General features: G+C 42.3%; 2 protein-coding genes across 2 annotated transcripts; both read right to left on the minus strand.

The window, feature by feature from the left end:
• Positions 1-4,475: 4,475 nt before the first annotated feature.
• kiss1rb (KISS1 receptor b) lies at positions 4,476-8,629 on the minus strand (the record flags this gene model as incomplete). Its single annotated transcript, XM_079160651.1, has 6 exons — positions 4,476-4,712; positions 5,841-5,993; positions 6,082-6,320; positions 6,611-6,746; positions 7,705-7,829; positions 8,416-8,629. 6 exons carry the CDS (start codon positions 8,627-8,629, stop codon positions 4,476-4,478), a joined length of 1,104 nt encoding a protein of 367 aa, XP_079016777.1.
• A 3,187-nt stretch (positions 8,630-11,816) lies between these two features.
• isca1 (iron-sulfur cluster assembly 1) lies at positions 11,817-15,179 on the minus strand. The gene is made up of 4 exons (XM_079160804.1): positions 15,087-15,179; positions 13,253-13,306; positions 12,843-12,948; positions 11,817-12,721 (listed from the first exon to the last, which is right to left on the minus strand). The coding sequence occupies exons 1-4, from the start codon at positions 15,165-15,167 to the stop codon at positions 12,573-12,575; spliced, it is 390 nt and encodes a 129-aa protein (XP_079016930.1). The 5' UTR covers positions 15,168-15,179; the 3' UTR covers positions 11,817-12,572.
• Positions 15,180-15,704: the final 525 nt, after the last annotated feature.

The raw sequence follows: 15,704 nt of genomic DNA on the forward strand, positions 1-15,704 counted from the left end.
CGTGAGTAGTTTTTCTTTTTGACAGTAAGTGGGCGGACCCAGTCTCACTTGTATCTCTACATATAATTGGTTAAATTCCTCGTCTTTGGATAAACCGGATATCACTCTGACGCAGATGCTAGGTCTGATAGAGGTGGTTTTCAATTCAATTTAATCGCGTTATTAAATACAATAATACAAAATGTGTTAAAGTCAAGTTGCTCAGATTGGTTTAAATTCACTCCATCATTCTATTACAGACAATGTGTGTTTGATAGTCAAACCTCTTGTGACACTTTTTGATCTTAATTGATTAAAACATGATGATCATATTTAATCATACTGTTATGTTTACAGAAGTTAAGAGATATAATATGAGCAACAATTTGGACCCGCTCAAGGATCTGGAGCCGAGATTAGGGACCACTATTTGTATATTAACTGTTTGCCCAACTTAAATCACTGACAAGTAATTAGTGGATGAAAAAGTATTCAGATCCTCACTGCAGTAAACGTACTAATAACATACTGATGAAACAATAATCCACTACGAGTAAAATACCTGCAATCAAAACCTTTGTCAAGTATGTTATTATCAGCAAAATGTACTTTATGTGCAGAAAGTAAAAGTACCCGTGCAGTAAAATGTACATTATTTGCCCCTGACCTGTAGTGCAATCTGAAAATCTGAAAAGTCAGAGTGATATCCGGTTTATCCAAAGACGAGGTTTGTAACCAATTATATGTAGAGATACAAGGGAGACTGGGTCCGCCCACTTACTGTCAAAAAGAAAAACTACTCGCGAGCGAGCAGGAAAAAGACTCACGAGCGAGCAGGTTTAAACTTCGCGAGCGACTTTTGCTCGCTGAGTGATATAAAAGCCCTCGTCAAAGTAACAGCGCGGCTGTTTGATTTTCGCTCGCGCATGGATCTCATTTGCGCTCTCGGATTTTGACAGTGATTTGCCTTCATATTGACTCACCATTCTGAATAATGTTTTAGTGCTTAGTTTTTACTTGCTCCCATGTCCTCTTGATAGCTGGGTTGCAACTACATGATGGTTGAAAGCACTCATAATTATATGACAGTATTATTAGTACACCATAGCATATCATTATTGTAGAACATGATTAAGGTGGACTCATGATAAGAATAGAGAGAATCACACACAATTTATTTTCACTGCTTCAATTGATTGAATTACTGATTATCAATAATACATATACTGATACGCCCATACACAGATTCGCACACGCATATTCAAACTCCTAGTTGTATATGGTAAACTACACATACATGTATATACACATATATATAGTACATGATACATAAGCGCATACAGTACATATATCCTCATAAGTATCTATTAATTCGTATCAGTTAGATTCTCTTTGGGCTTGTTTTTATCTACTTATTCTGAAAGAGTTGAGATAATAATTTTCACTATAAGATCTCATTGGATGATGCATTCCATTAAGCCTACTGCCAGCAGGCACATTTAAAGAAATATCATCTGATTGATTGGGGTGATGAGGCACTTAAAATTAACCTATACATTTTCCCAACACTTACGCATTTAACTCCCTCATATGCGTTCATGATCATCTCCTGCTCATCAGCGGACAAAAAAGAGGCTCTTTCTTTGAGTTTATTGGCCGTTGTACTGTTAGAAAATCATGGTTTCTGGTTCGAATTAACGAGATTGTTTGAGCGCGGATCAGCCTTTGAGGACGCGAGATAGCCTGACATCAATCATCGGGTTAATTTAAGCTGGATGATAGGACATTTGATTGACTTAGTTGAACCACGTACGAGGAACGGGGCCCAAGCCAGAAGGGGGCGATAGCGGAGCAGCTGATGTCACCCACTCTGACCTCCAGCTGTTCTGCTTTAGGCAAACATTTCACACTGAAGTCCTTATAAGCCTCACAAATGTGCCTTCTGATACAAAATTGATAACTTAAAACAGATATTTAGTCCTTTTGCACGTTTAGGAAATACAACTTAGCTCCAAACACTAAGAGAGCCCTAAAGCTCTCTCATTCATTGTAATGTTATTTAGTTATTTCACATCTGAAAGTCTGTGACACATTCCCCTGCACCTCAGACAACAGTATGTTGGTTGATATATCTTCTCCTAAAGACATCTAACCAACATGTTTCATTACAACGGCTTACTGACACTATACTCATCTCTACATTTCAGGTTCTTTGGACTTTAGTTGGTGTTAATGAAAGAGGACACAGACAAGACTGAACTCAAAATACTTAAAATCGAACAAAGTGTTTATTCATAACAGGAGTATTCTGACGCAGCAGATCAATACGAGCTCGGACCTCATCAAAACTATCTGTGACAGCAAAGAAAAAGGCGCTCCCCAAGGGGGAGTCACAATGATTTATATGTTCTTCAGGGCATTTTGTGATTGGTTGACTATTGGTGGAGGCGGCTCTTGGTTTAAACTTTCTGAGGGCCTCATTGGTGCACAGGACGTCCGTCCCCACCGGCACACGGATAGCCAGCCGCTCCAGCGATGAGTCAGATCAGTGTGTGTGTGTGTGTGTGTGTGTGTGTTTGAGAGTTCATTCTAAAGCCAAGGTCGCTTAACTACTTCTTAGTCGAAACTGTTATTTTGTACCAGGCAGTGGCAAGACCGGGGAGTACCTGGTTCCTGTTTTGTATTAGATAATGAGGGGGCCCTGCGCAGGTGGAATACACTGCCTCACTCTGTGACTTTACACTTAGAGACATATTATGATTACTGCACATAGCATATGGTTTAAGCTTCACTAAATGTGTTTACGAATATATAGCAGTGTTTACAAATATATAGCAGTGTGTGTTTACAAATATATAACATATTTATTTAAGCTTATTCTTAATGTTTACATTGGCCAAGACTAATATTTAAAGGCAGTTTAAGATTTTATTGTCATGAACACTTGTATACTAAAAGAAGAAAAGTTCTAAACAAGTTAACAAAAAGAAACATGTTTAATAAAAATAATTTGATGTAGATTAGTTCAGTAGACACATCATATGTTCTACAATAAGAACATTTCATATCATTATGCCTTCAACACAGAAGCAGATCCACTCTGCTCAGTTTCTGGAGATTCTCCACGTGAAGTTGCTTTGCTTAAATAGCTAGCTACTCGACTGATAAGTTAACTTGCTAAACACTGGCTATGCACTAGCCTAGACAGCATGCTAGCGTCATTAGCATATTAGCATCGATCGCTCGCATGTTAGCATCGATCGCTAGCTTGATATTATAACCATCACCATGTATATACAATAGGCTATGTAGCCAGACCCAGACATAAGTTATACATCAAGCTAGTTGACATCTGTCACACTCAGATACAATATTTACCTTGACAGACAATCCGTTGAACTTGAAGATCTGAAGACTGAACTCGTGAACTGTTTTTTGTTTCGTGGAGAAAGTATTTTGAGTATTTTAAATACAAAATTACTCCACTCTAAAGTATTTTGTTACAAATTACGTTAGATTTTTAATCGGCCCTATCAAATACAAATTACAAAATACTCAAAAGTAATTGAAATACGTATTTCAATTACAAGTAATAGAAATACTGCCCATCTCTGGGCGGTGACAATCCCAATATCTGCTGCCTCTGTGGAGCGGACATTTTCAGCCTCAAACGCATTAAAACGTATTCAAGAAATACAACTGGGGAGGCTCGACTGTCTTCACTGGTGTCCATGAATCGAGAATGACTTCTTACTGGAACTAAAACGCACGGATGTACTGAACAACCGTGAGATTAAACTCTTTGTTAACAAAGAAAGGAGGAAGGACTTTGTCTTTAAATAGTGAACAGCAGCTCTGGTAAGTTAAATGCGTTTGTTTTTACATCTGCAGTAGCTTTAATATGCTTGTTTATATATTATTAATTGTACAACTTGTTTTTATGATGATTGGATTTTTGTGATATATATGTGACAGGAAACATTGTTACGCCCAATGTTGCTCTGGGGACATATTCAGTCGATGCTCAGTATTGGCAACTTGGCGACTCTCTCGCTAAATCTGGCGACTTTCCAAACCCTCATGGCGACTTTTTTTGTCAAAAGCTACTAGTGACAAATCTAGCGACTTGTTCTGGAATTGGAGACTTTTCTGACGTTCAAGCACGTAGTTCTGCACTGTCGTGAACGAGCAGCGGGTGCTGCCCCTCCGCCGCCCAAAGCACTCACAGGCGGTAACTCGCGCAGCAGTCCCAGCAGACCGCCACTGGTTTAAGGTTACGGTAAGGTTAAAATTAGGCTGGTAACAGTTTTTTGTTGTTAGGTTAAGTCTCCAGGAGATGAATTAAATCAATGTATTTTATCCAAAAGTCATGAAAACTTGACTGTGTGTGTGTGTGTACACGCACAGATATACCAGGTTGAGCAGACTGCTCTCATTTCCAGAACAAACCATAAATAAACAACGAGCGCACAGTGTCCTAATGCCCAGCGTGACCTTTAGGAACCAGATGAAAGAAAGTGCATCTCTGCTTCTCCTTTGGGTGCCGGGTGATCCATCTCTCCTTGTTCCTCTGCTTCCATGTTTCCCACCCTGACTCGCCGCCTCGTGCGCCACAGAAATATGGCGGGGAAGGCGTGCTTGAAGGCCTTTCTGAAGTTGTTGCCCAGGAAGGCGTAAACCAGCGGGTTGACGGAGGAGTTGGAGTAAGACATGCAGTGACCCCAAATCCTTAGCTGCGGGTGCAGAATTGAGATGGAGTTATATAAAAGGCATCGATCTGTGGCAGTTTTTGAAGCAAGTGCCACATCAATATCTGTGACCACAATCCTGTCAATCACTGTCATTGCCTGGAAGAGCTAAACTTAGACTAGATCCACACCTCGTCACAAAGAATATTCTAAAAATAATGTACATTTTTAGAATTTTCTGGATTTTTTTTCTGCCCTTGACAAAAAGCCAATGGAGTTTTCCATCGGATTTTGGATAAGTGCAGAAAATAAGCTCTGTGGCAAACAGGCAGAAGTAAAAACGATAGGCTATGGCCGAACTACACCACGGAGGCATGAGCGCGAGAATACACAACGAGACTGTGAAGGCGGCCGAGTCAATGTGATGATAGTTTGTAGTCTTGCCACTTGTTAGCAACCACCTTTTAAAGGACGTGTAAAATCTTTACAATTCATGAGAGGGGTACATATTATATGTTGTAGAACAAAATGTTTAAATCTCCCCACCTTGTGTTAACCACAGATCTTATTTCAGGCATCTAACCAAACACCTATTCAAAAAAGAACATTGACTTTGAGACAAGGGAACTGGGAGTACAAAAATGCTGCCTCATTCCTGTGGCACTCTATTGGCAACTAATTGTTGATCGTTGGTTGCCATTAGTTGAAACTACTTTTTAACAATATGAAAAACAGGGACAGCAAATGTGTGGAGCCCAAAATAAATACATTGTTAATATTTGGCATATATGTGGCATTAAAGATATTTTAAAAGACATTCCTACATGTGCGTTAACTTGAGTGCCAACAAGTATCTGTTTGAGAGACATTGGCGAAGCAAATTACGTTTTTCGACTCAAACTAAAGTGCAAATTGATTGAAGCGATAGAGAACCAGTTGAATCTGAACGAAAAACAAAAAAATGTATTCGTGAAGACTTGAGAAAGTATCCAGACAGCTTTGAGCTGGACGGCAAATCATACTGGAAAGCATGTACAACATATTTTCATTATTGAGCTGACGTATAACTGTATAATACTCCAAATATAAGAGGAATAAAAATAGCAACCATATTTTCAGTTTCGGCCACCAAAAGGCCGGACTGACAACCACTTTTAACAGAGAGTAAGTCACCTTGTATAGAACGTAACTGCGGAGGCCAAAAGCTTGAAGGAGGATGCAGACCTGGATCGGGCCCCAGCAGATGAGGAATAAGGCCACCATCACCACCACCATCCGGGAGACTCGCGCCCGCACCGCCGCTGCTCGCTCCGCCTGAGCCTGTAGCTGGAGTCAGGGAGGCTTTGTAACGATCGGAATCACATTCTGTTCCCTGAGGATTCAATATCTAAACAAATAGTAAAGCAACTCTTACTTGGTAGCTGCTGTCGATGGGATTCACGCTGGCTTGCCCAATGCGCTTGAGCATGAAGGCGTAACAGGCGGTGATGGTGAGCAGGGGCAGCAAGTAGACGGCCAGGAAGCTGTAGATGATAAAGGCTCTCTGGAGGCGGGGCGAGGGGAAGACCTCACTGCAGTACGTCTGGGGACCAAACCAGTCTCCTGCGTCCAGACGCTGGTACACGGCGACGGGGATCGACAGAAGCAGGGAGCCTGGAGAGGACGGGGGGGGGGGGGGGACGACACACAACCGTATGACCCAGAGCATGATTTTCATAATAACTTGTACTTATCGCCACTAGATGCCGGCTCCAAACCCCAAAAACAAACCACGTGAACAGCAACTGGAGAATCCCCAACTGCTCTTTGGGGTGATTTCTTTTCAAAGGAAGGGAGGAGGGTCATTGAAAGGTATAACAAAAAAGTTGTTCGCACTGTTGTCATTTTCCACTGTGTGTATAAGGTCGTGAATGTGTGCGTGGTTGTGTTTGTTTGTGGCGTACCTATCCAGATGGACACAGAGATGGCCAGAGCCATGCGTGGGGTGCGGTGTCGCAGTGACTGCAGAGGATAGACGGTCAGGTAGCAGCGGTCCACGCTCATAGCGGACAGAGTGATGCACGTCGCCTGAGCGGTCACCTGAAACACACACACAAAGTAACTTTGTTTCTTTAACTGCACAGAGACAAATGTATACCTTTTTTTCCCTCTGTTACATTTTCAGGTTTGTTTTATGTTTTGGGTCTAAGATTAGTTTGGTAGCTATACATCCAAAGTTATTCTGCGCATAACTACACCACGGTAAACACAACGAGGCTTTAAAGGCGGACTAGTCGGCGTGGTGACCTTTTATAGTCTCATTTAGCCACTTGTTAGCAGACACCTTTTTAAAAAACATGTAAAAGCTACAAACTTCACCAGAGGTGTAGGCTATATACTGTATTTTATACATCGTAGAAGAAAATGCTAAAATCTCTTCAGTTTGTGTTAACCACAGACCTTTTTTCAGGCATCTGATCCAAAAAACAATAAAAAAAAAACAACAACGATTGACTTCAAGACGAGGGAACCAGAGGCGCAACAATGCTTATTCATTTTCGAGTTTTAAGACTCATTCCTGCAGCGCTCTATAATTCTAATAGATGTGATCGGACGTTTTATGCCTCCACGCTGGCCACAGCCGTGACCGGAGGCATTGTGTTTACGGGATGTGCGTCCGTCCGTCTGCCCGGTCCATTCTCGTAAACGGGATATCTCAGGAACGCCTTCAGAGAATTTCTTCTAATTTTGCACATAATTTGCACATAATTTGCTGGTCAAATGTCACTATGACCTCACAAAACACATGCTTTTTGGCCATAACTCAATGAATCATATTATGACAATTTCACACAAGTGTTTAATATGATATATGGATGAAGTGCTGATGTTTTGGACAGACATTGATTTAAACTGTAACTTAGGGCGGAGGGATACAATGATATAAGTGCAGTACTATAGCATGATGCTTCGGTCACCGGGCCACGATATCATTAGGACCATGATCTCTAGCAATTCCACACCTGTTTGTTTGTATGTCCACGTGTGAGTATCTAACCTGCTGAAGGTAGCTCACCAGTCGGCACATAAACTCTCCAAAGATCCAGCTGGGCAGTGGGTAGAGTGTGGCGGTGAAGGGCACGCAGCAGACCAGGAACAAGATATCGGTGGTAGCCAGGTTTACTGGAAGAGGACAAGAGCAATGATCACTAAACAGAGAAATATAATTCAAGACATGTCGGGGTGAGATGCATTCGACAGGGCAAAAGTACCGTAAATAACTGTATCAATGCCGATAACACTGGTAAGTACTGAGAGTTACCTTTCAAAATTCACCAACTAACCTGTGTTCTTTAGACTACTCAGAACAAAAGGTACAAAACGTTTTGGATTCTATAGTCTGACCGTACTCAGATCAAAGTAAAAAGTAGTCAGTTGAAATTTTCTCTCAGTACTGCGTGAGGCCTACATTTTTAAAGGGAGGTATTATGATAATGCTATATAGAATGTTTAGTTCAAAGACAACAGGCTGTTAAGTTACAAACATTAACAAAATGCAAAAAAAATCGAAAAACGACAGTGAGGGACAGCAAATGTAATTTGTTATCTCCACCAGTCCTACTTCTAGTGTCACACTACTATCAGACCACCTGTTGATTAGTGGAACAGGGTCTTTAACTCCTGTAAGGCACCCCTCCTCTTCTTTCACCGGACAAACAGAAAGGATACCAAAAAAAAAAAGACTTGGTGTGCGCTTCTGAAATGTTACCTATGTAGAAGTTGGTGACGGTCTTCATCTGCTGGTGCTTGGTGACCACGTGGATGACCAGCGAGTTCCCGACCAGGCCCACCAGCATGATGAGGCCGAAGAAGGTGGGGACCAGCCAGTCGTCGACCAATGCCGGCGGCCCCTGCCCCCCCGGAGTTGCGGACTCGTTGCAAGCCGGCCCGCAGTCCGGACCGTGATTAGCTGCTGGTTCCATTGTCATCTTCACAAATCAGAGCCAGGGGTGTCCTATGGTGCATGAAGATGACGTCAAAGTATGAAGAATTCACGTACATTTAAAACAAAGAACTGGTATGTTTAAAAATGTTCATAGTTCATTTTTCTTTAAGGTATTTCAATTAATACCTGCTAATATGCTTGCAATCAGCCAAAGCCAACTGAAATATTGAATCATATTAAATAAGCTGTGTAATAAGCCCCTCTTACCTGTGTTGTGCCTGCTTGCCTCCCTCTCTCTGCTCTGTCAGGTTTAGTCCGTGTTGGTCAGAGATGGGATGCTGTTCTGAGATGAAAGCACTGTTATAGACCACCATCACTGGCGAGGGGGGGGGGGAGGGGGGGGGGGTAATTTTGCTCTGTGAGTGTTCATGTGAGAGAGAGAGAGAGAGAGAGAGAGAGAGAGAGAGAGAGAGAGAGAGAGAGAGAGAGAGAGAGAGAGAGAGAGCAGGAGCTTTTAAACTAAATCTCCATCACCACCTGTAATTATACAGGACCGGGTGCCCATGTGAAATGGCTGCAGCTGGATTCGAATACAGTTCTTTTATTTCTTCATCTTGCTAACATCCAGAAGTTGCGGTCGGTGTTAGATATCACCACAGAACTTCCCCAGTTAATCCCGTACATTGAGATGATTACTTTTTGTGTTGTTAACTTAATGTATTGTTATCTAATGGTAACTTTTGGTGAATTTAGTAGAAATCTAGTAGTAGTAGTACAATTAACACCCAAATGTGTATTTTGGATGTTTTCTTTTCACTAGTCTTAAAGAAGGCATGTTTAGGAAGCAAAATCTCAAAATTGACCAAATCATGAATATGTTTTTGCCTGTAGCGTCTCGCCACAAAGTCTGTCTCACAAAGTGCAACATTTATTTTCTGCGTGATGTTGGGTAGAATTTTCTAATTTTTCAGATAACTGTTTAGTTTAAAAAGCGTGTCATTCTACTCAAACCACACCCACAGCCTGCAGGCAACCATTCATTTATTTCATCAAATCAGAATGACTGGTGCTCACCTGCAAACCAAAATAAAAAAAACAATGAATTGTGGAGGCAGCCGAGGGGTCGCGGTGACAGTACAGCTTGATCTATCGCTCACAACAAACACGTTTCTGAGAAGCTGTCATTACATGTCTCATGGCCTCCGCTGCAGAGCAGCATGTAACCTTGCCAACTGCCCAGCCAGACACAAGTTCAAGGAACGTCTCGTGCAGTTGTTGCTTGACATATTATCCTGACCGTCAAACATAAAAGATGTACTTCTCTTTATGTTTTTAAATGAATATATATATATCGAAAACAGCAGATTTAATCTTTTCTGCGTCTTTGTCTTCAACTGGTACAGATGCGGGGTTCTGATGAGTCGCGGCGAACAGTTTCCCCAGAGAGTTCCTTCGGGACTCCAGATTTCTTTGAGGCACCTAGAAACAGCTTCCTGAGATAAGATAAGATAAGATAATCCTTTATTAGTCCCGCAGTGGGGAAATTTACAGGATCACAGCAGCAAGTGGACAGTGTACACAAGATACACGGTAAAAAACAAGAGCGACAAGTAATATAAATATTAAACAGTAAAGAATATCAACTAAGTACATAAAAAAGTACAAAACAGTCCTCTGGAGGTCCGTCAAATCTTCAAAGAACCATTCGCTGGTTGGCCCTGGAGCGGGATCAAGCATTACAACAATTAACGCAGGATCCACTGTTGATCCGTCTGTGCAACCAAAAAAGATTTTGTCTATTTGTTCTGCATAGCGAAGAACTTAACGCATTTTGATCCCAAAACGTTAAACTAGTTTTGTTTGCCATGATCATGAAATAATGATTATGTGATTGTGGTACATTTATACTTCTATATACTATCAAGAAAAACCTGGTCTTATTGAGAAAAAACAAAAAAGTTAAAGGTGCAGTGTGTCCAATTTGGCGACACCTAGAGGTGAGGTCGCATATTGCAACCAACCGAAACTTGAGCCAAAGCGTGTAGTAGAACTACAGTGACCGATAATAATACGTTAATGGTAAAGTAGTAACTGTAGGTGAAGGAGAGGCTGCCATTTGTGTGGAAGGAGGAGCAATAAGGGGTATATTTATTTTCATGATATGCGATAGCCGATTGCCTATTGATCGGTTTGGCGAGACGGTTCGGGCAGCGTCCACAGAGCTTCACGGGACGGCTGTTTGGTCCAAGCCTGCACGCCCAGGATGTGCGGCTGCATCTCAGAGGGCAGCATCTTAAAGTTTCCTGCCAGGAGGGCAAAGATGACAGGATTTGAGGAGGGTAAACCGGGTCGCGGTTGCCTTTTAAACCAACACCTGGCCGATGTTCTCTGGGAGGGATGGCTCTGGATCTAAAGGTCCCATGGGGCGGTGGAAGTGCCTGTCCTCGTGTTCCTCAGGGTGGAGCTGATGTGTTGGGATTTCCTCTCGGTCAAAGTCTTTAATAACTCTGAGAGAAGCAGCAGAGGGTGAGTTACACGGAAATCTGACACACATGAAATATTTATGAAGATTCTGCCAAAACACATCATCCTTCAGTGACTTTGCTGAGACAATTACAATTTGTAAACATACTGTACCTCATATCACAAACTGTCAAAATAAAGTCATAAGGAAGTACAGGAAGGAATAATAGAGGGGAGGCAGATTACATGTTCTATGGGAAACTAACAGTTGCTAAGCAGGGCTCCCTTTACCCAACGATATAACGCTTCTTTACGTGAGCAATGGATCAAATGATGTGCAAAGAAGGATTATCTCTGCAGTCCAACTCAACTAAGATTTTTAGCATCCCGCAGCTCGGTGTTTTTGTTTTTTTGTCCACCCCTTTACTGTTACGGTTCAGCGTCACATAGTCAGCTCATACAGTTGAGCTACAGTTGGGCCAGTGTGCAGGATTTGGCGGCATCTAGTGGAACCGCATCCCGCTTCTGTCTGAGCACAGAAAAGAAGCAAAGACGAGTTAAAAGCTTGAAACCGCAATGGTGACGCAACTGAGCCGTCACCATGACAACTGAGATGAAGATTCTAACTTAGGGGCCATCCCTATGACAACCGGTCTACGTTTTTGCATATCAGTTATGATGTAGTGATCGTCCCGGCACAAGACTTATTGTCAGACTGCTGAACATTAAAAACAGCGGCCACACAAAGTCATTTCACTGGATTTAGCCATTTATTATTTCATATGTACACATATGACATATTGCACGGTACAAACAACGTCCTGGCTTTGATCAGGCTAAAATAAGAGAAAACATAAACATCTTGGACTCTTATGTTATTTTTGTGCGCTTGCGTGGTTCACGGGAGATATACATTCTTTATATTTACACACAGAGATAAATATACACTTTACAACTGAATAAAGCAGTTTCAAGACACTCAAGCTCTTCCACTGTTGCATACTGCTGGCTTCATGATAGCACACTGTCTTACAGTGTTTATCAAACAGCTGAGGTTGGCCTACAGGCTTTTGGTGGATGCATTCAAGCTTCAAAAACTTAAATCGGTCACTCTGAAAATAATGTGCGTACGTTGCGTGTTTAAAATGGCAGCAAAACCAAAACATCTTGCTTTTTTGAGGTCGTTTTAAGTGTTTTTTTCTATGCAGATCACAGTTTTTTAAAAAAGCAGTTGTCAACACCAGCGGTAACTGAACCTAAAATCAACACGTTGAGATAGTTTTGACGACACAGATTGAATTAAAACCTTCCTCTAAGCATGTGTATGCATACTCGGGCTGTGTGTGCGCGCTTGAGTGGTCCGTAGTAAGAGCATTGGTAGGAAACGACGCCGTGTCTGAGAATTTATCACGCCCAACTTCCTCGTCACAATTCAGTCTCTCGGCCTTCGCGGATGGGACGGGGTTCAGAACATTGGAGGGGGGGGGGCGTCCATCCTCTTCACCCCCCCGTGCTGCTCAGATGTTGAAGCTCTCTCCGCAGCCGCAAGTGCCCTTTATGTTGGGATTGTTGAAGATGAATTCGCTGGACAGCTTGGACTCCACAAAGTCCATCTCGGTTCCCAGCAGGGTCAGCTGGGCCTTCTTCTCGATGAACACCCTCACGCCTGCAAGAAGAGTCACAGCAGAGACGTCACTACTCCCCTCCCCGGTTCTCTGTTCTGCACATCTTCATGACGTTGGGACCGCTTTTCAGCACAGGCGAAAGCCACGAAAATAAAGACTCACCGTCCTGCAGCACCTCCTCGTCAGACTTCCCCTTCTCCTTGGTGTAGTCCAGTGTGTACGTCATCCCGTTACAGCCGCGCGTCCTCACCCCGACCTTCAAACCGATCTATGAAGAGCCACAAGGACGTTTCCATTTGGTGTCATTTACCAATCGCCGATCTCTGCTGTATAGTTTCATGAGTTTTGAGTGCCACACTTGTTATGGCTTAAATGGTTTGGCTATAAAACTGCTGAGTCACAGTAAGGAAGTGGAGGGCAGTTAGTTATGGACTGACTGATTTGTAAAAGTTACAGAAATGGTCTATTTGTTGAGAACAACACTATTTATTTCAAATGCAAGACTCAAAAGAACACATTCCAAGAGATGAGGACATGCACTGTGTGGATAATATGATGTTTCAGTTACTCACATATTCTGGCTTGTTCTGCAGCAAAAACCTGATCTTGTTCACAGCTGCTGGAGTCTGAAGAAAAGACAACAGAAGGTTAACAAAGCCCACTGGATTCAGCACACTGAGCAACACGCATGAGAATAGAGAAGCATACTGCGGTGCCGGTTTAAGTTTCTTTAGCTGTTTGATACTTCTCCCTCCTGTGAGACGTTTCTGTTGCAGGGAATAACTCTCCAACTGGTCTGACATGAGTGGGTACCTACAGTATGATGAAATAAGTGCACCCCTGTAGCTCCTGCTGTAACTGAGTGGATGTAGGTGCAGAATAGAGACAGTGTTCCTCTGCTGACCATCAAATTCTTAACAGTTCAACCTCGAGTCCAGGTGGACGTATGTGCCAAATTTGAGGAAAGTACCTCCAGGCGTTCCCGAGATGGGACGGACGGACAACGTTTCTTGCATCAGCTGCACGATCAAAGAGAGTTCTCTCTACATCCCAAAGAATAATGGACACACGCATACGATAATAAACAGATTAAAAACGAATCTGCGGCTGCTGATGCCAAATACCACAGTGCAGTGCAGTACAATCCCAAATGTCTCACAGACTGGAGTTGTTTCATGACTATACCGTCCAACAAGTATAATGATAATATCTTGAAAAAAAGAAATAACTTGTAGGTCTTTGTAGAGTACAAGTATTTTACTCTGGATTCTAAATTCTTATTTATTCTAACTCATACAGGGTAGGATGGCTTCGGCAGCATCATCTGCAGCCTCCTCAGTGCTGACAGACTTAACATTTAGGCCTTTATCAGCTCGGACCACCTCATTATCTTGCAACGGCACCTTTAGCAGAGCTGGTCAAGGCGAGATTCCGCATATTTTTTTTATCCCGCCCATCATAACGAACTATGACTCAGCAAAGACAGCTTGCTATACTGACATACTCCATTAGTAGTACATGGAGTACTTTTCCTCTAACTACTGATTATTTTCCGGCATGTTTTCCTCAAACTAACTTTAAAGAGCGACAGTAAATGTGGGTGACGTGCAGCAAATGTCTCTGTACAATAAAGGGCATCACAGATAGAAAAAAAACAGCATGATACATAAGAAAACACAATTGCAGTATCTGCGAACTTCATACTAAAATGTATTTAGCAACAATTGTTTCTTTATATCGCTTGTAAATTCAAGAGGTGATCCGCCAATGTTTTACATACGGGTCATGTTAACGTCACCGACCACAAAAAGTGAAAACACATGTCAGAACAACGAGTTCTTCACGTGTTGTTGAAGGGACACACTACGCTAACGTTAGGCTGTAGGTTGCATTGTGGGGGATAGAGTCTTGTGATTTTAGACCTGGCTAGGGACTGAAAGTCAAGATATATCGGTAATAGAATGTTGAGGTAACTTAACGTTGTACGGCTCGACAGTATTGTCTGTATTGTGGTAAATTGTTTGTATGCAACTATTTGTCGCTGTTACGAAAGAGAACAGTGGAGAGTACATTACAAAACAAGCCTAGCAAAGGAGTACCGTTAGCATTTAGTTCAGCACAATTATATTCTTACGACCAAACACGTGTCTACACGCCCTTGTGTGTCCATCCGCTCAACACGATGAAGACGGCATTGCAATGTTACGACAAAGCTCTTTAAAGTAGGATCAAGATGTACCGTGTGACGTTCAAGTCACTGGCGGTTAGCTAGCTTAGCTAACTTAGGATCACGTAACTTGAACGTAACATAGCGACGTATGGGGTTAACGCGACACTGTGTGTATTAGCATGTATGAACAGACATAAACGCGTTTGCGTGCGTTTATAACACAGTTCATGACTTACCAGCGTCAGTGCGGCTCTTGTAGGCAATAGCTTTCTCTTGCTGACCGCTCGGACGGTCGCCCGCACCATGGAGGCAGACATATTGCTGCGGTTATGATCACAACATTGAATTACGCAAGCGCTTGAGACAAATAGCAACCGCCCCAAGTAAAAAGTCCGTTCAATGATTGGCCAATATTATGACAGACGGGTTCGTCAGCCAATGGGCTCACGGATAAACCTATAAAGATACACACAGGCGTTTGTTGTGTAACCTACTCTAGAACTTTTCAGGTCGTCATTTATGCTTTTAAAATACTCGTGAGGATCGTTTATTTCGTGCTTCTTGACCAATGTGTTACTTTGAAAAACAAGTCTTAACTTATGTAGACTTACTTGGTTTTCCCAGCACTATATCAAAGGTCAATACAGAACGTTAATGCTCGAATGTGCTAGTTTTTGTGGCACGTTCTTCTTGTAAAGATAGCACCAAAACATGACATCTAGTGACCAGGATGGACACATTTTACTATTCCTGTGACAGTCACTCGTGAGTCACGTGGAACTGGTACTCCACAGCCAATCCAGTCTTATAAAATACGGTAATATTAGTACAGTTGTGTTTAGTGAATACTGCAT

This window comes from Pholis gunnellus (assembly GCF_910591455.1).
Source record: "Pholis gunnellus genome assembly, chromosome: 6".
NCBI classification, from domain to species: Eukaryota; Metazoa; Chordata; class Actinopteri; order Perciformes; family Pholidae; genus Pholis; species Pholis gunnellus.

Excerpts from the sequence above, each read along its gene's own strand:
- isca1 (XM_079160804.1), bottom strand. The coding sequence starts at position 15,167 with ATGTCTGCCTCCATGGTGCGGGCGACCGTCCGAGCGGTCAGCAAGAGA. Across the intron at positions 13,307-15,086 it reads CAAGAGCCGCACTGACGCTG|ACTCCAGCAGCTGTGAACAA; the intron begins GTAAGTCATGAA and ends TCTTTTCTTCAG. Across the intron at positions 12,722-12,842 it reads CGAGGAGGTGCTGCAGGACG|GCGTGAGGGTGTTCATCGAG; the intron begins GTGAGTCTTTAT and ends CTCTTCTTGCAG.